The 23,102-nt window shown below is 50.5% G+C and overlaps 2 protein-coding genes across 4 annotated transcripts in view; one reads left to right on the top strand and one right to left on the bottom strand.

The window, feature by feature from the left end:
• Window positions 1-2,521, top strand: part of DDX11 (DEAD/H-box helicase 11) — a 33,998-nt gene extending 31,477 nt beyond the window's left edge. Inside the window, exons 24-26 of the mRNA XM_077827573.1 lie at window positions 292-367; window positions 727-881; window positions 1,096-2,521. Coding sequence (XP_077683699.1) covers window positions 292-367; window positions 727-881; window positions 1,096-1,140 — 276 coding nt within the window. The 3' untranslated portion in view covers window positions 1,141-2,521. The remainder of the gene's footprint in view (window positions 1-291; window positions 368-726; window positions 882-1,095) is intronic.
• Window positions 2,522-2,889: 368 nt separating this feature from the next.
• Window positions 2,890-23,102, bottom strand: part of WASHC1 (WASH complex subunit 1) — a 72,693-nt gene continuing 52,480 nt past the window's right edge. For 2 of the 3 annotated variants that reach the window (XM_077827546.1, XM_077827535.1), the window contains 9 exons: window positions 19,336-19,447; window positions 18,596-18,742; window positions 12,904-13,040; window positions 11,753-11,888; window positions 9,627-9,831; window positions 8,807-8,962; window positions 5,348-5,506; window positions 4,430-4,498; window positions 2,890-3,598 (listed from right to left, as the gene is read on the bottom strand). In XM_077827546.1, the coding sequence (XP_077683672.1) occupies window positions 3,447-3,598; window positions 4,430-4,498; window positions 5,348-5,506; window positions 8,807-8,962; window positions 9,627-9,831; window positions 11,753-11,888; window positions 12,904-13,040; window positions 18,596-18,742; window positions 19,336-19,447 (1,273 nt within the window). In that variant the 3' untranslated portion in view covers window positions 2,890-3,446. Of the gene's footprint in view, window positions 3,599-4,429; window positions 4,499-5,347; window positions 5,507-8,806; window positions 8,963-9,626; window positions 9,832-11,752; window positions 11,889-12,903; window positions 13,041-18,595; window positions 18,743-19,335; window positions 19,448-19,609; window positions 20,489-23,102 lie in introns of those variants that run through there. The other variant, XM_077827557.1, reaches the window with a different exon arrangement.

The following is a 23,102-nucleotide window of genomic DNA, read 5'->3' as shown; positions in this document are numbered from 1 at the left end:
CTGAACGACAAAACTTTTGTCTTTCAGAGGTGTTAAAAAAACACACAGCTCCCGAGAGACAGAAGTTTTGCCGACAACAAGCGCCAGTGTGAACAGCTCTTTGTTAGCAGGAGCGCTCTCCTACTGCCAACGCTAATGCCACTCGGAAGGGGTGGAAAATATTGTCAGCAGGAGAGCCAACGAACAGCAGCTACACTGCGCGCTTTTTAGTGACATGGCTGTAGCAACACAGCCCTGTCGCTAAAAGCTGCTTCGTGTAGACACAGCCTCAGTCTTATTTCTCTCCTCTAGCCAAGGAGTGCGGGCCAGCCACCTAGCAAAATGCTGATTGAAAATCTATGCATGAAGGCAGTAAACCAGTCAATAGGTAAGACTTCATCTTTCATGGGGCTGGATGGGAGGAGTATGAAGAGAGCAGTTACGGGAGCTAGGGTCATGGAATAGGCAAAGAAGCAGTTGTGGCAGAGTGGGATGGGTGGGGAGCAGCATAAGGAGAGGATTCTGTTATGAGAGACAAGGTATTGGGAAGAATTGTCATGGCACATGCAACTCAGGTGGTAGGAGATCCAACAGTGACCTGATTGTGCGTTCAAGCTATTGGCAAGCAGCCTGGTGGAGGCCTGTTTCTAGAGTGGATCTGCTGATAATAGTGTGCATGTAAAAATAGGGTCTAGAGGGGATACAAAGTGACAAAACTGAGGTTTCCCTTTATGATGATCTGTGCAGGACGAGCGATTCGCCATCAGAAGGACTTTGCTAGCATCTTACTCGTAGATCACAGATATGCACGCCCCTCAGTCTTCAACAAATTACCCCAGTGGATCAAGGAAAGAACAGAGATCAAACCTGCCTTTGGACCAGCATTTGCAGCATTAAGGAAGGTCAGTACCATTTCATGCACCCTGCAGTAGCCAATGTCCTACTTCCCATTATGTACCCATCACCTCCACCCCATATATGTCCTGGAACTGCCCCCCAACAATGTCTATATGGACCTGCGTGCCCTCTTCCCCCGACTCACAGGCCTGACCACTCTGGATACTAGAGCGCTGGGGCCAGGAATGAACAATGTCATGTGATTTCCTCTCTTCCTAGTTTCACCAAGAGAAGAAGTCATGTCATGGGTCAGAAGCTTCCTGAGGGAGAAGGAAGAGCATTGTGCTGATGACAAGTACAGAGCCCTCTGCAGTTGCTGTCCCTGCAACAGAAGTTTTTTCCCTAAGACTTTGCAGTTGAAAATTATTGACCAAAGCTATTCGTGCCCATGTGGCTTCTGGGCAGTGACTGATTATATTGCATTTGAGTTGGGCTGGACAGTGGAAAGTACCCTAGCTCAGACTGTGAGGGGAGGGGAGATAAGAGCACCCGCAGCTACTGGATCTGACTCCCACTTGGACTAGCTTCTCTTCTGCACCGAGGGTGCTGCGTCTGGGTTTTGTTACTCCTCCCCTTTGTTCGGTTTCCCACCCTGGGGTATTACTACTTGTCCTCTTGGTGCAGCGCTCAGGGCAAAGTATTGAAAATCAGGCTGATGTTCCCTGGCTGCTGATTTCCCTTTCCAGTAGGGGATGGGGGACTAGTACTGCTCTTGTGGAGGCCCCCAGAAGCTCAACAACTGAAAGCTAGAGCCTAGATTTATATCCCTTCTGCCCCCTTAGCTAATGGTCCTGTGGCCACATACCTGCTCCACAGATCAGTTAATTCAGTAAGGGCAAATGCCTTGGGCCAACTGAGGCATTTTCAACTCTTAGTTTTGCCATGCCTGAAGTTACATCTCTGACCACTGGCATTGTGTAAATAATCTGTGCTTTCCCAGAGCCCTCACTAGATAATGGCTGGGGGCAGTATTGCTAGCTGGCTTGCTTGCCCCCTGAAAGAATATTTAGGGAGCTTACAGGAAACAGAGTCTTTTTTCTGCCATGGCCTAAAGTGCTGTAAGCATGAATCTGCAGCACTCCACCTGGGGCTTCATCCATGCCACCTGGGTGGCTTGCATTTGTATTTACCTATCCAAGGCCTTTATTTCCTCATTGATGTTGTGTAAGCTGAGGCTAGAGCTGTTCACCGCTTTTCTGCTAATGTGGACCAGGAATGTTGCACTGCTGCACGGCCCAAGGCTTGTGTCACTATTCCAGCAGCGGGAAGGGACATAAGCCTATCACTCTGCTGGCCTAGCCATAAAGCAAGGCAGCATTTATTTCATTTCCTGTTGACTACATACCTGTCTGCATGTGTCACCTTCAGGTATTCAGCTTTATTGCTGCCTTTTCCTGGGGCTCATATTGAGCACTCCCTCAGTATAGTTTACTGTAAATCCCTTTTGATGTAAAGGGGGTGGAGGTGTACCACATTGATTCCTGGCTTTTTGATATTTCAGCTTTGCTGTGTAGTGGACTAGAGCAGTTCCTGGCAGAAGCCATCAGTGATTACTTTCTGCCACCTAGTAACTCAGGAAAACCCTTGGGCAGTGGGGTAATGACTGTTCCCATGTGCATCTACACATACCTGGATAAAATCTCTATTCTGCTACAGCTGAATTGTATCAGTCCCTGAAGAGTCTGGCACATCTAAACCGTGCACATAGGAGTTCAAAGACATCTACTTTCCCCCTACAGTGAAGAAACATCTCCTTAAGCAAACTAGGAATTGACTGTACTGTAGTTGCACAGTTCTGCCCATCACCTCTTTGACAGAGTAGAAGTTGTAGGTAGAGGCTTTCAAAGTCTGTAGTGCACCTACATATACAGCAGTTTTAGGGCTTATGTTTTTCACACAGACCGTACCCCAACATGCCTGCTGTTCCCAGAGACGCTAATGGAGGACAGCTGGGCCTCTCCTCCTAGAGTCAAGAACACTCCACAGTGTAGACTGGAGTGGGCTAGAGAAAGCTTCTGGGTACTTGTTCCTTTATTGACTTACACTGTAGAAGCCATTCATACCCAACAGCAGAGTTTCCATGGCTCTCCTACAGCTGATTTCACATGAGGGAGGCTGCCAGGCAGCACTGGAACCACCAGCAGACCTGCTGTGCACCTTCAATCCTGTCACAGGAGCAGCCAACCAAAGCCTGACATACAGCTGGCTAAGGAGGAGAAGGCTCTTAGAGCTGCCCTTGCAGTTGTGCTTGATCAGATCTTCCGTGAGCTGCCCTCCAGCTACAGCAGGATTTATTGAGTGAGTGTGAGCAGCAGTATTTGAAATTAAATGCACTATTTAGGGGGGAGGGGAAGTAAACAGAGCAGAAGTAAGAGTCATAACTATACTCAACAGTAGTTAGAGATGAGTGGGAACAGCAGGAGGTAAGAGAAAGTGACAGGGTCCATCTGTGCCCTCTCACTAACAGTTATTTCCAAGAGCTGGTCCATTGCTGAGGTGCTTAGCTCAGCAGGGCTGGGTTCCCAGTTGGCCAAGAGGAAACCGATCCCAGGCCTGCGGCCCAAAAGCATTTATGATTCCCAGTCATCTTCCTCCTCGTCCCCCAGGGGTTGTTGTGGGGGTGGCAGGGGTGGGATTGTGTCCGACATGCGGGCAAAGGCACCACCAGGTGCACTGGGAGCATCAGCACTTCCTGCAGCTGCAGGCCCCTTGCCTGAAATGCCTGGGGGAGAAAAGCAGGTGAGTGAGGCCTCGGAGGGAGAACTGAGGGAGGCAGGAGCTAGCCCTGCACCTGTGCAAAATGCTGTCTCAGGCACACACAAACTCAACTCCCATTAACACCGCAGTGCTGCTGGGAAAGAGTTCATTAGCTAAAGCGCCAGGTCAGCATTTCCAGCTGGCAGAACAAGGGAGGGCAGGGACCAGAACCCGCTCTGACTCTGTGAGCAGGGGAGGAGGCAGCCCCTGGCTGAAGCATGGCAGGGACAGAGGTGCCTGCCTGGTACCTACGGAGGGCCTTGTCATTAAGCTATGGCTGGGAGACCTTGACAGCAGGGGGGAGGCCCCAGCCCTTAAGAGAATGGGTAAATACAAAATGCTTCCCCCTCTGAGGCTCTCCAGGTATGCTGAGCCTCTGCCCAGAGTGTGCAGAGCAGGGACAGGGGAGCTTTCCCTTAGAGTATTAAAAACATACAACAGCCAGTGCCCAGGTTTCTGCCTTGGGGATGCCAGGTAAAGTTTAGGCACTGAAACCAGCTAAGACCCCACCCCCAGCAGCACCTCCCGTCTGGATTCACTGCAGTGACACTCCGCCAGTGGCAGCATTGGTATACAGGTAAGTTCTTCCTGCTCTGCAAGGGGATTGCCCAGTCTGGCCCATAAGGGCATCGGGTGTGTCCGCAGCAGCATCAAAGCATTCAGCCAAATGGCATGCCAAGCTGGCCAAAAGCTTCCTCCCTTCTAACTCCTGCAAGCTCTAGCAGTGAGGCAAGGAAACCTGCCCCTCTTCATGTCACATTACAGGAAAGGAGCAGCCCCCCCCATGGCATGGTACCTTTACGCCTCAGGAGCAGCTTGTTGAAGAGGTCGGACATCAAGTCTCCACCCTGTGCTGTGGTTATCACTGAAAGAGTAAAGCCCCACAAATCAGGTGACAGACCAAATGCCCTGCTCACAAGGTCCAGACTAGTACGAATGGCTAGTTATTAACTGGGGACCAGCTTCGACACGTGGTCAGGACACAACAGGAGGACAGGGGATTGGTCCCACCCTATTCGACGTGACACACTGACCCTGCGCAGAGCACATGGTGCTGTATTGGCAGAGCTGCCTTGGAGTTCAGGATTGAATAGCAGGGATATGCTGAAGGCTAGGACTGAGCTGCCTTGGCAGAGATTGTGTAGGGACCTTCACTTGGGGATTAAATAAATAATTGACCCGTCCCATCCTTGCACCACATTTACCCTTCCCCATCACAGCACCCAAGGCCTGCCTGGGAAACATGTCAGCTTCCTACAGCAGCTTGGAGGAAGGAAAAGGTTGGGTGTTTCAGCCAGTTTAAATGAACTGGAGTTAACCAGTCTACTAAAAACAGTCCAGTCGTGACGCAGGACTTGCAAAGGCACAATTTCCTCTCCAGAGGCAGCCTGCCCTGAGCTATCTTTGAAATGCTTCCAGCACTACAAGTTCACATGAAACATTTTCATCTCCACCCTCGAGAGGGGAGAATTCCCAAGGCAGAGCACTAATGCATTTCTGACACGTAGGAGCTATTGAGTTCATTCAAAACTGCAACGTGAGGTGAGACGAAATCCCTCTGCTCTAAGGCTTCTGTGCAGTGTTGGGGGCTTGCCATGTTTGGCACTTGGCTTTGCCCCTCAGGTATTTATGAGACTCCTTCCTGGGGGTACCTAAGCATATCTAGCTGGGGCAGGGGATTGAGGATGACTACAGATGAGAGCGCTCTGGGCACCTTGTTCTTGCTCCTTCTGCTTCTTCTTCTCCAGCTTTCTCTCCTTAACGCTTCGGAGGTTGGCCTTCCCAATGCCGCCAGCCTGGCGGATGGACTCCAGGAGAGTGGCCCGGCCAGTTGAAGGGTTCACAACTTCCTTTGGAGCCCCCTGGACTGGAGCTGCAGGGATACAGAAAGGAGTCAGCCCTGAGGAACGGACACCATCTGATGTGTCAGCAATTAAAAATTAACAGCGGGCACTCTACACGCTGCTGCTTTAGCTAAACCTAAACCACCTGCCTGGGTGTGAAACCTGAGACACCGAAGAGCTCTGGCACCTCATCACTTGCCTTTTCCAAGTCGCCGGGAGATGACGCAGCGCATAGAATGAAGGGGAGCCTTTAAAATAAATCAGTGAATACTGTGGGCTGTGCAGTGTGCTGCCAGATGAAGGGCTTTGAGCTAGAATCCCTCCCTGCACCCTCATATTCTGTCCCTTGATCCTAAACTGGCCATCTCACACCGTTCTCCAGGGAGCCCTCTGCCCTACAGGGGAACAGCACCCACTGGCTCTACAGGGAGACATGCCCTGCCCTGCCAGCAACACAGGGATAGCCAAGAATGGATCAGAGCAATCCATCTAATCTGGGGCCCCCATCTCCAGCAGTAGACAGTACGAAATGCTCCAGAGGAAGGAGTAATGTAACCACAAATTAATGCAACCATTTCCTAGTCTGAAAGCAGAAACACTGCTACTTCCCTGGGTTTGGGGGCAGCTTTTCTGCATTGCTCCTGTTTTAAAAAATTCATTTCCTTGTGGGACCAAGAGAAAATAGCCCGGATCCTGTCAAAGGGACACTATAAGGCGCAGTGTTCTTGTGACAAAGGTTTGTATCAAACTAAAGCCAATAGAAAGGTCCATGAAGATTTTTAAGCTATTCAATTCTATTAAATTAAGTGAGGATGAGTAGAAATTATTTGTACCCAGAGCATAGCTGCATCTTCCTAGTGCATAAGAACTTTCATGGGAGATTCCCTAGTAAACCAATACTATCCAGAACAGTAAAACTGATTAATCTTGTTTCCATTGCCCCTGGGGAGAGACATGCAGAAAGGGGAGAGACTATCATAGGAAAGGAGAATGGCCATTATTTCCATTCTAACTAAGCTGAAGTTGTTAGTAATACAGAGTAGAAGGTGCATATCTTCATAGTGTCCTATTAAGTGATAGGGCTTTTAACAGCTATAGTGCTGCACACACAAACAGTTTGTTATAGCTTATACTCCACACTGCTATATTTAACCAGGGGGCCTAGAGGGCTGCACTGGTACCTTGCAAGAAACCAGGTGGCCCACACTCAGTTTAAACTGGAGCACATGTCCACACTCATTCAGTACAGAAGTGTGGACAGCAGAGACTACAGCTCCCAGCATGCAGTGCACAATATTAATGATCATGTGAGCATCTATTATTGCAGGTGTTCTCAACCTTTTTCTTTCTGAGCCTCCCCACCACATGCTATAAAAATTCCATGGCCCATCTGTGCCACAAAAACTGTTTTTCTGCATATAAAAGCCAGGGCGAGCATTAGGGGGTAGCAAGCAGGGCAATTGCCTGGGGCCCCACTCCACAGAGGATCCTGTGAAGCTAATGTAAGCGGGGGAATAGTCCCGCTATTGTGGGGAACTTTCCTGGCTTCTGCACTACCTCGGTGAAGTGGGCTAGCGAAAGGATCTGAGTCCTCGCTCCCACTTCCTTTACCCAGTGGCCTCCCTGCCCTTGAGGACTCCCCTTCCACGCTCCTGTCTGGCAGAGTCCTCGTAACCCCAACAAGGCTGGGCCCGGGATTCCTGGGGGGGCTCGACCCCCAACCCTGCTGTGGTCACCTAGGACAGGAGCTAGGGTGTCCCCACTCCGGGGTACTCTCTCTGCACTGGGCACTTCTCTGACCCGCTGACCATTACATACAAGTTAAAGCAAATGCAAGTTATTTAATCAACAATTAATTTTAAAAAGAATAAGGGAAAAAGAGAAAGGTTAAAGGAAACACATCAACCCGCTCTGTGGCAGGGAACATCACAAACAGTGTCTCTGGAATGTCAGGGCAGTTCACAGTCTGTTCCTTGTAAGTCCCCGGCCTTCTTCTCAGGCCCTGGCTGTGCTGCAGGGATGCTGTGGGTTGGACACTCGCTCTGGTGGTGGCCACACGCTCTCAGGCTCTAGGTGGCAGGGCCCTTCTTCCCAGCGTCGCCCCCGCCCTGTCAGGGTTACCAATCCTCCTCTGAGTCTGGCCTGCAGAGCCTCCTGGCAGTCCACTGCTCAAGGTCCCCCCTCACTCTCCCCAGCTGCTCACAACACCCGGCTCCAGACTGCTCCAACTCCAGCTCCACTCTGCCTCAGCTCCAGTGCCACTCTGCCTCAGCACAGCTGCTGCTGCTCTGCCTCCAGCTCCCTGGGCTGCTTCTCTGGCCCTCTGGCTCTGGTTGCTGCAGCTCTGCTCCCAGGACAGGTCTGCTCTGCAGGCTGCTTCTGTGACTCTGCTCCCAGCACTGCCCTGCCTCCTGGGCTGCTTTTCTGGCCCCTCTGGCTCTGGCTGCTGCAGCTCTCCTACCAGGGCAAGTCTGCTCTCTCTGGGCTGTGCCTCTGGCTTTGGGGCTGCAGCTCTGCTCCCAGGACAGGGTCTGCTCTCTCTGGGCCGCTTTTCTGGTCCCTCTGGATCTGGCCCAGCTCTGCTCCACAGCTCAGCTTGGGCCTCTGCTTTCTCCTTAGCTCGGCCCCACTCTGTCTGACCCAGGCAATTCCAGCTCACATGGAGGACGGGACCTCCCTGGCCTCGTGACTCCCTGATAGCCTGCTCGCCCTGTCATTCAGGCTGACCTGGAGCATTGGTCTCTCCCCATTGCTCCTAGGGACTGGCAGTCTCAGGGTCCTGATTCCCCATCTACCCTTCCCCTTTTAGTACTGGGAGCTAGCAACTAAAACACCCCCACGGAATGTTAGTAAGGGGGCAATAGTCCCCTTACACTAAGTTGATCAGGCTTCGGCTTTCTGCCTTGGGCCCCAGCGAGTCTAGTGCTGGCCCTGCTTGACGGACCCCCTGAAACCTGCGCACTGCATCCCAGCGGACCCCAGACCTCTGGTTGGGAACCCCTGCACTACTGCACGCTGAGATCTAGTCTCTACAGCCTACGTTTGGGTACCAAGGTCAGCTCAGCCTGCTCTCCTGGGGCTGTTTGTTCAAGTCAATGGGCTGCACCTACAGTCCCCTGTTTGCAGACTGAAGAGTTGAAGGATTCGGCATGAGGGGAGGAAGCAGCCAGCCTTCCACTGAATTGTCGTCGTTGCTTGTAAGGGGAGAAGAGCCATTGGAAAAGCCTTGGGGTTACCATGGGAAAAGCTGGCCCAGGGAAAAGGGCGGGGCCAAGTTGTTAGATTAGATCCTGCCAAATAACAAGCCCTAGCAGAAGCTCAGTCCTTACCTGCAGACATTGCACTGCTGCTCTCCTCGCTGGCTGGCTGTTTGGAAAGGGAGGCAGGCTGGGGCAGAGGAGGGGGTGGGGGAGCACTAGTTGGCATCACAGGGGGTGGAGGAGGGGGAGGTGGGGGTGGGGGCACTAGCACACCATCCTGAAGACCTGAAATATTAAAGGGAGGAGTGCAAAGTCACCGAGGGACACTACCTGCTACGACACTATCCCCCCAGCACCCTCACCCACAATAGTACCACCACTAACAATCCTCAGCACTTTGTGCGGACGAAAGGGGCAGCATTAGCCCCACCCCATGGCATCAGGGGGCTCTTCCCCATTTGCCTTGTGTAGTCAAGGTGGCACAGACTAGCAGTTTCTCATCACAACAACAAGGCTGACTGGCTGCCAGCAAAATCCAAGTGCTTGCAAGCTCCCCTCCTTCCCAGCCGGGCAGGAGGGAGGGACTGACAGTTTGTGCCACAGGCTGGGCAGCAGAAGGCCAGAGGCACACTCCCTGTCTGTGAGGGGAAAGGCGCTGGGTTTGGCCCACGCACGTGAAGTTGGCTAGGAAAGTCAGGGACTCCTCCAGCTTTAATCCTGATGGGGCCTCTAAGAAGGGACTTTTCTAGGTCCTCACCAGGGTCCACGCAGAAGTCAGTGCTGGGGAGAAGTCACAGTCCATGCCTCTGGGGAGTGCCACAGGGCAAGTCTGCATCTGCAAATACTTACTTGCTTACAGCTCCTTTCCCTGTGTATCCATCTCCGCCTTGTCCTAGTGGCCTTCCCCCCACCCACCTAGATGAGCCCCAGACAAAGGGAGTTGAAGTACCTGGCTTGAAGTTCTCCACGGACTCAGTGTTGAAGGTGGGTAGCTCTGGGATAGCGCTGCTGGGTGCCGAGGGTGCAATGCCAGGCCCCAGGTCTGCGCTGTACATGAGATCAGCAGCGATGCCCGGCAGGTCTGGCAGGTAGGACGGCACATCTATCTCAGGCACCTGGCCCAGATCTGGTACGTAGAAGTAATTTTCAGCTACCTGGAAGACAGAAATACGAAGGGTAACAGCTGGGCATCTGGAGACTGCTTTCCCTTAGAGAAGCCAGTAACAGAGGGAAGAGACGCGGCCTGCAGACAGTGGCATGTGGGCTGCAGTCAGCTCTCCTGGTGGCTCTCGCTAAGGGGACATCACCAGGTTTCAGAGCCCTTAACGGCTACACGGCTATTTTTGGCTCTGCAGCCCTAACCCCACAAGCCCAAGTCAGCAACTTGGGCTCTGAGACTCAGTGCCACGGGTTTTTCTTCGCAGTGCAGATGTGCTCTTCATGGCAGATCCTCAGCACACTACATAGGTATTTAATCAGCTCAGTCTGCACTCTGGGATAACAGCATCCCTGGTGTTACTCCACTGTCGAATGTGTGCGCTAAAAGCAACCTGCAGAGGGGCAAAAAATGGGTTTGTGCCTTTTCTTGCTCCATTCTGGAGGGTGAGGGGGTGTGTGTGTGTGTGGGTCTACAAAGGGCTATTTACATTAGAAATTATGGTTCTGTTCAAGCTAGAAGATGACTGACAACTGGCGAGCTGATGAAACAATGGCATTGCAAGGTCTAACGGTGAAGCTGAGTTGTTCAACAGGGAAAGGGTTTTCTTTAGCCGTGTTGTTTGTTTATTTTGCTTCCACTCACACTCTAGTGACAAACATGCATTTTCAAGAAGGGAAGTTTGAGCTGAAGATTTAACACCACCACCTCCTCAATTATGGCTTCAAGAGCTCACAATAAACCTCCCAGAAACCCTCCAAAGCAGCCAGGGAAGACTGGACTTTACATTTCTTTTTCTTCAATGGGAAAAACCCAAGCAGGAAAGAGTTAACACGCTTCCTGACCTCCTCCAGGCCTCAAAAAGGGCACAACACAATTCTTACTATTTCCTTGGCAGGTTCCCTTTACTTAAGATGCCAGAAGAGAGAGATTCAAACACCATCATTCACAGTGACAGAAGAGCCCCCTTCCTTGCCTCTTTCCCCTCCCATTGACTGACACCGGGGACAAGAGCAGCTTAGCACCACCATTACGGGGCACTGTCAGCTGGCATGGGCTGCTCTCCGCTGGCCTTTTCTCCACACTTGGGCTGAGCGCAGCCCTGCTCAGGGGATTGCGCCACACGAGAGGGGATAAAGAACTCAGCTAGATTAGTTTGAGGGCATTATCTGAAATCCCTGACAACACACCAGTCTGTGATCACCCGCCTCCAGCTAACAAGCTGCTCCTTCCATCAGCCCTGTCTCCTGCTGTGCCACGGGCACTTCATATTAAAGAGATAACAGTCCTGTCAGGCTTTCCCAATGGGCTGAAATGCAGGATATTTGAATGGCCAATCATTTTTTAAGAGCCTAGTGCTCTTTTGGTAGTTCCCAAGCATCGTGCTGGAGCCACTTTCCACTTGAGGGTGTGGGAAACTGCTCTTCCTAACACCTTCCCCTTGGGAGCAGAAAGAGGGACTCAGAATAGCTGCTGCTTTTCTTCAGCCCAAATAACCTCCGTTTCTCCACATGCCTGCCAAAAACCCCTTCTGCAGCTCAGGCTCTGAGCAGGCCAGTGCAGGAGGAAGAGATGTGATATCGCAGGGAGTCAGCCCTGCACCAGAGGAGGCCACATCAGCGCTATCAGTACCCAACCCGCCAAGTCTACACAGCCTGGAGAAACACAACCTTCAGGTGTAGAAGTCTCATTGCATCCACCAAGCCCAGCAAGGACTATACACACAAACCCTAATGAGGTTACTAAGGCAGGTGAAATGCCCCACTGCCCATCACCCAAGATCTCCCCTCTGGACCATTCCCCTGCCAACTCCTGCACCTGCAAAAACCAGCTCTCCTCTAGTAGATGAGCACAGTGCTGTCTGCAGCATGGTGTCCCTTCGCTCAGCAAGTACAGCCCTGCCTGCTGCTGCATCTCACCTGCCGATCCAGCTGTCCCCTTTTGGTGATAGAGAGGGGTGCATCAAAGAGCTTCTCCTCAGTCTCTGTTCCCAGAGTCACGTGGGTCTTGGTCACCGCTCCTGCCAGAGGATCCAGGAAGACATACTTCTTGTACCTGGAGATGAAGAAAACGTCAGTGATTCTAGCTCGGGGAAGAGCCAAGGAAGAGTTCTTCAGCCAGAGGATGGGACCAGGCATTAAGGGGTGATGAAACAGCTTCCTGATGTCCCAAATCTAATATCAGTCCCAGTCAATACTACCTCCACTCAGCTACATTGCTCCTGTGTTTTATCCCACCTCTCCTGCAGGTTTGCCCCTCTCCCTTCTTCACCGCCACAGCCAGGAGCTGGGATTTCCCCATCCTGATCTCACACTCTGCAGGCTAGTGCAGGGTGAACCTGAATATCTGTCACTATCATCTGGATTCCACCAAGCTTCTCTCCCCTTGCCCACCACACACCATGTTATGGGGACAGCAGTTACACCACTATCTAGAGCAGGGCATGCCTAGCATGCCAATCTCTGTTGGACACATTGTTTGAGAGGGAGGAAGAAAGTCAGGAAGGAGAACATCAAGAGCCCCAGGAGCAGAGGGGGAAATACTGTCCAAAGCAGAAAAAAAATCAAGGATAAGCACCATGGGGGCGTCCTTAGATTTGGCCAGGAGAAGACATCCTTGGCAAGTACAGTTCCACTCAAGGAGAACAGGAGAAACAAGGACTAAATCAATCAGGGGGGAAGTTGAAGTAGTTGGGAGTGAAGTGACCACTCAAGTTCAGGCAAAGAGGTGGAGGGAGATGTGGCAGTAGCTATATAAGCAAACGAGACAGAGGGAAGGACAGAGAACAAGAGAGAAAATATTCAGGTGCCGGGCAAGTAATGATGGGGGAGAGGAGAGGTGTCCAGGGGCACATGCTGGGTCAGATGTTGATAGTAACAAACAGCTCTGACTCAGAGTGGGGTGAAGAAGAAAGGATGTTGGATGGAGACTGCTATTCAGGGGAATCAACCCACCAGCCCGCTAGCGCGAGAGTGTCTCCCCAGATAAGGTGGCAGGCCGGGGTGGGGAGGCAGCAGATCAGAGACCAGGTGGTGGCAGCAGAGCTGCTTTGTGCTGCTCCAACACTCACAGGTTCTCGGTGGTGTTGAACAGCAGCAGGGAGCTAAGGGAGCTGATGTTCCTGGGGAGGCTGCCAAGACCTTCTTCCGCATCATCCTCCTGGTGAACTTTTGTACTCACACACACTGGGAAGTACTTGAGCTTCTCCTGCAATGAAATAAACAGATGGCAACACATTGGGAATGCGTGGCACCTCTGGTGGCCCTCTCCATTATCCACATGCTACCACAGCTGCTCCACATAGCCACCCTGCTATGTTACCCTTGTTCACACCAGGCAGGACACCAGCTCCGTGTCCAGCAATAGACATGGTCATGTTCAGAAGAGAAGCCACAACAGTGCGTTTAAGATGTTGTACACAAATCACCTGGACCTGAATTTCTGTGGCAAGCACCTTTTATGGACTGAGACCCACAGCCTTTCCCTTAACCTACCCTATGCTGTGCAATGCCTCCTGCTGAGAGGGGCTGGGATTGGAGTGATTGTGCATGTCCACACAGCCAGCGCTCCTACATCAGTATTTACAGCGCCTCCCTCTGGGACTGACCTGTCAATTCTGCCACCTTCTGCTCTCCTGCTATTGAGATGCCCCCGCCCTGGGTGGGGGGAGAGAAAGGCAAGCATGCCAGCACCAACTAAGTGGGCAGGTGGGGGAGGGTAAGCGGAGGGAAGAGTGGAGAGCCAGATGGTTTTACAAAGCCCAGGAGATTTGCAGGACTTTTCAACTCTAGTGAACCAAAATCTCCTCTTTCTCAGCTCTACAGCTTCATACATAATGTATAGCACTCCCTTTAGAAAGGGAGTTATTTCATCTGAACTGCTTAACTTTTAAAGAACATGGGAATTGCCATCTCAGATCAGACCTGTGCCTGATGCTATGGGGAAGATGTACAACCTCCATAATGTAGTTAGGTGTACTGTACTATACATAGACTCTGGATTTAAGATCGGACGGGACTACAAGATCATCTACTCTGACCTCCTGTATATCACATACCATACCACAGGGGAGGGGAAGGCTATTGCTTCCTGGGCCCAGTTGCTGACCAGCTTAAGAGGCCACAGGTCTACTGGACTGAGCACAGGACTTGGAACAAGGAACTTGTGTTCCACATCTGCCTCTGCCTTGGCCAGTTCACTGAACCCATCAGTTTCTCCTAGCTGTAAAATGGGCAAAGCCCTTGTCTCACAGGGATGAAGTGATGAACCCTCAAACCAGAAGTGATTTGTATAATCAAGTCAATTAGCCAGATTCATATTTTCTCTGTTCACATATTTAAAGTGACCACAACCATGCAGCATTGGCCATTAGCATCAAATAAAAAAACTGATGTAAATAGTTCTTTAGTGACTGTACAAGTGGAGATTCAACTGAGATTCAGAAATAAAGTTCCATTTGGTCATTAATATTCATTTCCCAATGCTTCATTTTTAAGCATCATGGAATCCTGACGTCTTCGCTGGAACTGCTCACGCACTAAGCCCTCAAGCAATGTATTTTTTAAAACTTTCTCTTTGTAAATTTCAATTAGCACTGGAAGGGTGGGTGTCGCTTTTTGGGTGGAGTGAGAAATCAACCATTCCTCACATTTACTTATTAAAAAGTCTAATCCTTCTAAGGCATTTATAAAAAGTACAAAGCATGACTATTACCCTGAAGTATGTGGCTTTATATAGTCCTTGTAATTTTTGTGCTACTTAAAGTAACTGCAAGTGACACTTTTATACAAAGATCTAATCCTGTTCTGAAATTTATAATATCTTTCATAGAATATCAGGGTTGGAAGGGACCTCAGGAGGTCATCTAGTCCAACCCCTGCTCAAAGCAGGACCAATCCCCAATTTTTGCCCAGATCCCTAAATGGCCCCCTCAAGGATTGAACTCAGAACTCTGGGTTTAGCAGGCCAATGCTCAAACCACTGAGCTATCCCTCCCCCCCATCTACCTCAGTAACAACCTGCAACTGTGATTTCCACAGGTGAAACCACATCTTTTTTTCTTTCTTGTAGCTGTTTTAAAGGGACTGATCCTGCAATACGCTCAGCGTACTCAACTCACTGAAATCAGTTAGAGTCTAGGGCACTCAACACCTAGCAGAACAGGCAGCTCAGGCCCTGGCAGGATCAGGGCCCTAAATTTGCTGTCTTTCAGTGTACTCTTTCTAAATGGCCAAAAGTTCAAATATATTAACCCATGACAGGACTTCATCTCTCACCCTCCAGTTCCCAAGTTTCGTTAATTCGATCTCCTGTGAGGGGCTGTAGGGAGTCTAAATAAGTTACATACAAAAACACACATTAAAAGGTTATTATTTTGGTTACAAATTCAAGCACTTGAAATTCAGGAAATGCCATACTCATGGTGGTCTGTGCAACCGCAATTGGCCTCCCCGCGTGCCCATGGGGTGCACTGAATGGGGCAGGGTCCTACTGAAAAGCAGAATGTGCTCATGTAATTAAAGACTAAAGCATGCATATGCACTAGAGGGCCGAATTAACTGGTGCAGGCAACGGTAGTTCTGGCATTTCCGCTGCCCACTTGTTAAATCTTCACACAAGCACCTTCATGTTTTCTCCCATGCTGCCCCACATGCTTTATAGGTGGCCCCCATAAACATCTGCAAAGCTACCTCATTGTCCACCTTCACATCCCGCCTCAGAACTCTCCTTTTCACACCACCAATGTAACCATCACATTTTTGGTAGGCATCACAGCAAAAACCACTGGACGTCGTACTGAGCAGTACTCCCTCATCGGTCAGTATCCATCTTTTGTCTCTTGTCCTATACTTCTACTGTCAGCTCCCTGGGGACCAGCCTTTCTTTGTGTTCAGTGTCTGTGCAGCACCTAGCACAATGGGGTCCTGGTCCATGACTGGAGCTCCTAGGAGTCACAGTAACACAAATAATAGATAAGTTTGGTGATGGTGATGGCAGCAAAAGCCACCTGGGGCTTTCCTGAAGTACAGCAGATATGAAGCCCTCCGGTTCCTCAGCCCAGTCAGTGAAGGCCCTGCCAGCTACTCTCAGCATGTAACGCACAGCAATGGGCCTCGTCAGATGTGACAGTGGGCAAGGAGGCCGCCGCTGAAAGCCTGGAATAACTGAGGGTACAAATACCAATATGAGACTTTCCTCCGTCATGTCTCATTATTCCGAGAGCCTCAGTCTCTCTCCCCAGCTGCAAACAGCCACTTACAAGCCGGCCCCAGGAACGAGCTCAGCACTCTTACTATACTGAGCCTTACACAACATGCCAGTTGCCACTTCGCCCAGATCCCTCCTGGCATTAATAAACCAACAGCCACCTGGCAAGACAGCACTGGGCCTCTCTGCCCACCCCGCATCCAGCCCTCCAGGGAGCTTCACCAGGAGGCAGCTAGACGAGGCCAGGGATGGGACTAGCTGGCAAAGTCAGGCCCTGAGGTGGGTGAGCGGGTAGAAGCCAGGGTCTGGAGTCACAACGGGGGTGCGTGGGCTGGGAGCTGGAGGTAGCCCAGTGCAGGGGAAGAGGGCTCGGGAGGCGCTACCGGAGCGTAACATGTGCACGCACCCATACCGTGGGGGTTGGTCCTGGAAAGTAAAGGAAGAAATGAGAAAGGGGCAGTGTAGGAAAGCGGGGGCAGAGGCAGCACAGAGGAAGGACACGGAGAGCACTGCAGACGGCTGTGAGGTGGCAGTGGAAAGACAGGGCAGCTGACATAGATGTACAGCATACATGGTAGTAAGTGATTGGGATTAGGTGGCTAGGATGTCATTCCCAGGCCAGAGAGACACTGCCCCTCCCTGACAAAGGTACATGGGGACACAGACCGGCAGCTGCCTTTTTGGCTCTGGAAGTGAGGGAGGAAGAAAGTCTTGCATGTCCCGTGCTGGGCTACAGCTCCTCAGCAGGCTCTGACCTCTCGTCAGCAGGATTCAAAGCAGTCTCTGCCCAGTGGCCCTCAGCAGGTTCCATACAACTGCTACTCTGAAGCCACAAAGGGAAGCACAAGCCCCGCTTGGGTGACCTATCAGCTGCCTGCCCAGCCAGCAGCTCCACTTCGCTGGGAAGTTCTGAGGACTGGCTGAAATATTCCTGCTGCTTTGCTGGAAGAGGCTTCAGCTCCTTTTAAGCTCAGGAAAGTTTATAGCACTGAATTATTCAGGGACAACTTTATTTTTGGCCTGAGACACACGAGGAAGAGAAGGAAAAGGAAAGTACTTCCACGGGGAGGTGAAGAGACAGGCAGGCCATTCGTCTGGTGTCCGCTTTTCTGAGGTTTGTTCCCGTGAGACAAAAGCAGCTTTGTCAGGCATGGGACAGGACACCACGACGAAGAGAGTGCCACTGCACCCCACCAGCATGACTTCGTGTGCATAGGAGACGCGCTCTTCAAAATGGCACCTCCCGTGCGGCGAGGTCACACCGAGAGGGGTGGGGTCACGCTGGCAGGGGTTCCTGAAAGTACTGGAATGTCCAGTATTCTGGGAATGTGTGAGCGGCCACCCTAGGAAGGGAGCTGCTGGGCTAATCCCTACCCTGCAGGGATCAGCACCAGATAAAATTCCCAGCGTCGTGCATTAGCCGTCTCCTTGGAGAGCAGCACAGAATTATTCTTCCTCTCCTTGGGGTGTTCTAGCACTGACAGCTTCAGAACTGCCAAGCGGCACCTCCATCTAAGCCACCTTCTCGGCTACTGACTAGGGCCCCGCTCACAGGCTGCCCTCCCCTCACCGCCGCAGAATCATTAGAGCTGAGGGGAATGCCAAGGGGATCTTGGATCATTCGCCAATAGCTACACGTCTAAGCTTAGCCTTTAATAGCACCACTGGTTGCAGACAGTGCCTGCTCCCATAATACAAGTAGTGATGACAGAGGCCTCAGCTGACAGAGAGGCTCCCATTGTGCTAGGTGCTGTACTAACAGCAAGAGAGAGTCCCTGCTGAGAGGAGTTTACAGTCTAAATAGACAAGCATGAGAGGGGAAGGTACAGGGAGGGGAAGTGACTTACCCAATGTCACCCAGCAGGTCAGTGGCAGAATTGGGAATAAAACCCAAGTCTCCTGACTCCCAGCCCAGTGCCCTAATCACTAGACCATGCTGCCTCCTTAGAAGAGGAGACCTCTTCCCCTCTTTCTCCTCCACACAGACTCGCATATATGGCACTTCCCTCTTCTCCTTCACATAATTACCATGTAATAAAGAACTATGATCTGACAAACTGCTCCTGAAAGATCTCCCGATCCTCCCAGACCATCAGCCCATGCAGGTCCCAGCCACCCTCCTTCCGTGTCACACAACAAAACAACACCACTGCAGGAAACAAGCAGGTTGCTCAAACCAAATACGAAAATGGAAACACAGGTGGCAAGGTGAGTAGCTATGGCCCGCGCTAAGAGCTCCAGAGACTGGCGAGGGCACCCAACAGCCTCCCACGCAGAGCACACCCAGCCAGTAACCACCTCTGTGGGGCCAGGAGGAAAGTCTTCCGCTGGCACAATCCTCACACGTTCCACAAGCTTTGGAACACATGCTCCCACATGTCCTATCAAGTCAGGTGGAAAACAGACCAGACCCATTGCCTATGCCCATCCCCAAAAGGCCTGGTCCCTTTTTCCCATATGCCTTCAGCCCCTAGTAACACAGTCCCCTCCTGCCCTCATCCCCCTCCAACTGCATACCCACTCACCCAGGGGGCCTCCACCCTCAACTCCCTTACCTGCATGGATTTCTCATCCAGCGGTCTGTGTTTGCTCTGAATCTTGTGCCTCGGCCGTTTCTGTGTGGCTGGATCCTCTGCACCAGCGAAAATGGAGCTGTACTCCTGCAGCCGCTCCGGGGCAGGGTATTTGGCACTGGAAAACACCTGCCGGGAGAGGAAGAAACTAAAAATCCTATCAGCAGAGCAATCCTGCACCCCGGAAACAATCAACACTATGGGGCCGGGAGACGGGCAACGGGACAGGGATTTTTCACACAGTCCTGTTTGGATCCCAAGATTAGCAGGGGTTGAATGTGAGATGCTACCACAACAGCTCCCAACTGGATGAACAAGGTGCAAGGAGTTAAAGGTGGTGAAGACACAACTCTTACTAACATGAGTGTGTCCTGGGTTCCTCAGCAAAATGGGATCTTGAGAGAGCCAAGGGAGTGGAGGCAAAGGGAGTGACCATTTCTTGAGAGACTCCTTCCTAATTCAAGGCCAGAAATATGTGGCTCTGAGAGAAGAGAACCACCACATAAAGGGGAGGTCATGTCAGGAGGGGAGTTCACACTGTGGCTCTCATCCAGTGAGTGGCCAGACCTGCCAAGATAGAGGGACTCTGACTGGAGAGCCCATGTGTGTCAGATTGCCTATACTGCTAGTGAATTCACATCCAGAGGCTAGAAAGGGTGGGGGAAGAGACGCAGAGGATGGCTGCACAGCCTACAAAGGCAGCTGTGAAAAGCACCCACTACCTTAATCGCCTTCTTGCTGCCCTTTATCTTCTCAATCTTAGCCTGAGCCAGTGAGACTCTCTCTCCAATTGCCTGCAGCTGCATCCGGCTGGCCTCCACCCGCTGGGAGATTCTGAGGGGTAAACACATTCCCCTAGGGTAAGAATCCAGGATCCAGAGACTCTTCTGCAAAAGCAAGTACCTCCACGTGCTCATGCCGAAGGGGGAAGGACATGGCTCTGTCCAGACTGCACTTTGCAGCAGGGTAAGTTTAGTGCTGGTGAAACATGCTCACCTGACAGCTCTAGAGATTTAAGTCCTCCATTTTTCTGCAAACAGGTATAGCCAGGGCAACTGCTCTGCTGACTGACCCAAATGGAAAAAGGCCAGGGGGAAGCAGGAACAACCAGCCTGGTGAATCCTGGGCCTCTGCTGAGACTGCCATCAAGAGGTCCAATTGGTACCAACTGCTGAGTGGTTTTTTATCATTAAAAGCCTTTAATAAAAGGGAAGGCAGTATGGCATAGTGGCTAAAGCACTAGACTGGGACTCCAGAGACCTGGGTTCTAGTTCCAGCTCTGGCCTGCTGGGTGACCTTGGGGAAATCACCACCCTGCTCCGTGCCTCAGTTTCCCCATCTATAAAATGGGGATAATGATGCCAACCTCCTTTGGAGTATCAGTACCACTACCTAGCTCTTACAGTGCTTTTCATTAAGCATTTTCAAAAGCATTACAAAGGAGATCAGTATCAAAGTGCTCTGAGATCTATGGATGAAAAGCACCATGTAAGAGCTAGGCACTATTCATTATTAAGCATCAGTGTACTCAGCACTGTACAATACAAAAACGATACAGTTCCTGTCCCAAAGATCTTACAATACGACATGGTCACCTGACCCCTAGGAACAGGACTGAGACCACCACCTTATTCCAGATTGGCAATTCCTATGACTATGTAGAGACTTTATGGTATAAGCCCAGTGGCCAGATTCATTCCCTTTCCACCATCCACCGAGTGGTTCCAGTTAATTTATACGCTGGTGGCTTCTCTGAGTAGTTCAAGTTGCTCTTTTAAGTGTGCATTACAAAGCATTTGTCTTCACTGAATTTCGTTACCTGATTGCCTAACTTTGCTTCGTCCTTCAGAAGCTCTTCACAATCTCTCTAGTCTTTATTATCTTCAACATTTGTATCACCAGCAAATTTTGCTACCTCACTGTTCACCTCTTTCAGATCCTTAATAAGCGTATTGATTAACACTGTTCCTAGTACAGATCCTGGGGCACCTCACTATTAACCTCCTTTGATGCTGAAAATTGACCGTTTATTTCTGCTTTGCTTTCCTCTCTCACCAGCCTAAAATCCATGATGTGACTTTAGCTTTCACCCGAGACTACTTCGTTTCCTTAGCAGCCTCCAGAGAGGGACTTTGTCAAAGGCTTTTTGAAAGTTCAGATATCATGTATTGATTCTCCTTGCGCCAGTATTCTGTTAGCTCCCTCACAGAAGCCTGATGGGCTGAGGCGGTACAAGTTTCTCACAGACGCAGTACTGATTTGTCCGTTTCATGTCCCCCTGTCTGTGTGCAGAACCAACGGCTGCCTGAGCTTATGTTTCAGACCCCACAGTAGCAGTCTGTTCTCTTCACGTTTGACCATCTCCCCTTCATTCACTCACCTTCCTTCCACTTCTCCTTATCACCCCCTTTCCATCCCATGCCCTCCTCCCTTTCATTGGGTGATGCAGACAGACTGGAGGGAGACTATTTGAGTCCCTTCCCCCACTGCCCGCAGCTGTGAGAAGAGATGCCCTTGAGTACTGCCATGGCATGGGAAGCAACTGGGGAAGGGGAAGCCCTAGAGCATCCCCCTCCGGCTAGTCAACAGCACTGAAAGCAGTCCAGGAAAAGGGGAGCCTTATGGTTAAGGTGGTGGCCTTGGACTCTGACTCCAGAGACTTGGGTTCAATTCCTGCTCTGCCAAATACTCCCTGATTGGCCTAGGAGGATAAGTCAGTGTCTGTGTTCTCTGCTCCCCCCTGGAGAATGGGGATGACAGTGCTTCCCGGCCTAAAAGCTGTTGCAAGGACAAATACATAAGAGACTGTGAGGGGCTCAACTACTACGGTGAGGAGAGCCATATAATAGCAGAGCTAGCTAGAGCCCTGGAGTGCTACCTTCTACCCTCCCAGCTGGCAGCTCCCTGGGATGCCTGCACAAGTGCATGGCTTACACAGAGACACCTGGTCATCAGACAGGAAGGATTTATTGTCTCCAACCTCGGCCGGATTCTAAGAAGCCTGGAGATGACTTTATCCCACTACGAACTTCACTGGACAGCCATATAAAATGCAGCTCCCCACCTTTCCATTGCTTTTAAAACATTTAGATGGTGGGAAGCAGGTTCTTTCCCCAATTATCTGAGTTTTACAGACATTGGTTTTCCACCTGGCCATGTTTTATGGGAGTGGGGATTCCCATAGCTCCGTTTCCTTCCCTGGCCTGCACTCCAGCATCATGAAAGTCACACAGCTCAAAGAAGTGCTTTATGATGGTCAACATGTCAGCATTTATTTTCTGTTGGCACAACAGAAACAGTGGCTATATTTCTCTCCCAAGTAAGCCACGTATGACTAGTACAATGACTATCGCACACAAACAGTGGTCAGGGAGAAGGAAGAGAGAAGGGAGGAAAGCACCTCTCAGCCAAAGCACTTTACAAGCCCTACTTATATAAGAATCACTGAAATGTAGCCACCTCTAGGTGAAATATGTATGGCAGCTGGTGCACAACTTACTATCACAACTATGACAGGAAGTGGAGATAAAAACTGCATGCAAAGGAACTATGGAATTTGTTTTTTAAAAATAATGATCACAAGTTATCAGGGCCTCTGTCTCAAATCCCATCTAAAGACAGCTGTTGAATATCAACTCAGATATAAGAGTACGCTGTACTGAATCACCAATGATATTCCCTGAAGCACCTTGCATTTTCCTTTGTGCTCTCCCATCCCAGGATTTACTAGGCCTAATCCTGCTGAGTTTGGCAGATCTGACAAAAGCTTAGCCTGCAGTGGTATGGCTACAGGCATCTATCACAGAAGCAGGACATACAATCCTCAGGAATTAATCTATTTCTTGCTGAGCAAGGGAAGTATAAAAAAATGATTAAGTCACCTCAATCCGACTAATCCAGTGAATACCCATCACACATGTAAGGACCTGCACTACACTACAATGTTCTGAGTTTAAAATTCAAATTACACTGATATACATAAGTTTAAAGAAAGCTCAGTGTTCTCCTTAAGAAAAACTGTACTGTTCAGATATCCACTGAAAAACACATACGAAAGTAAGACTCCCGTTAAAGAGCTCTCTGGAAGCTTCAGCCTTTCTATTGCAGTGATACAAGAGCTCACTTCCCGGAGGCAGCCATAGGCGTGTGAAAAGGCAGGACATCTGATGGGATGGAGAGCTCGTCCATTCATTTCTGAGGGCAAAGCGCTCTACTCCGAGCACTGCTTTTGGTACGTTTTTGCCATGTATTTAAAATGGAGGGGTAAGCGTAAGGTTTTATTTTTTTTTAAAGGTAGCTGAGGGTCTGGAATTGGTCCATGTAAATAAAATACACCGCCTGAACCCTAAACAGCGGACAATGCTATTAATATTTAAACGGATTGTGTTCGTATTAGTCACGGCTGTTTGTTAGCAATCTTGCTCTCAGTACTCCGTTCTGCCTGAGACGCTCCCTTCTTGGTTTCAATGTCACTTTGGAGCTCCAGAGA

This window comes from Eretmochelys imbricata, chromosome 1, assembly GCF_965152235.1.
Source record: "Eretmochelys imbricata isolate rEreImb1 chromosome 1, rEreImb1.hap1, whole genome shotgun sequence".
In the NCBI taxonomy this organism is placed as follows: domain Eukaryota; kingdom Metazoa; phylum Chordata; order Testudines; family Cheloniidae; genus Eretmochelys; species Eretmochelys imbricata.
This window is presented reverse-complemented; position numbering and strand designations above follow the sequence as displayed.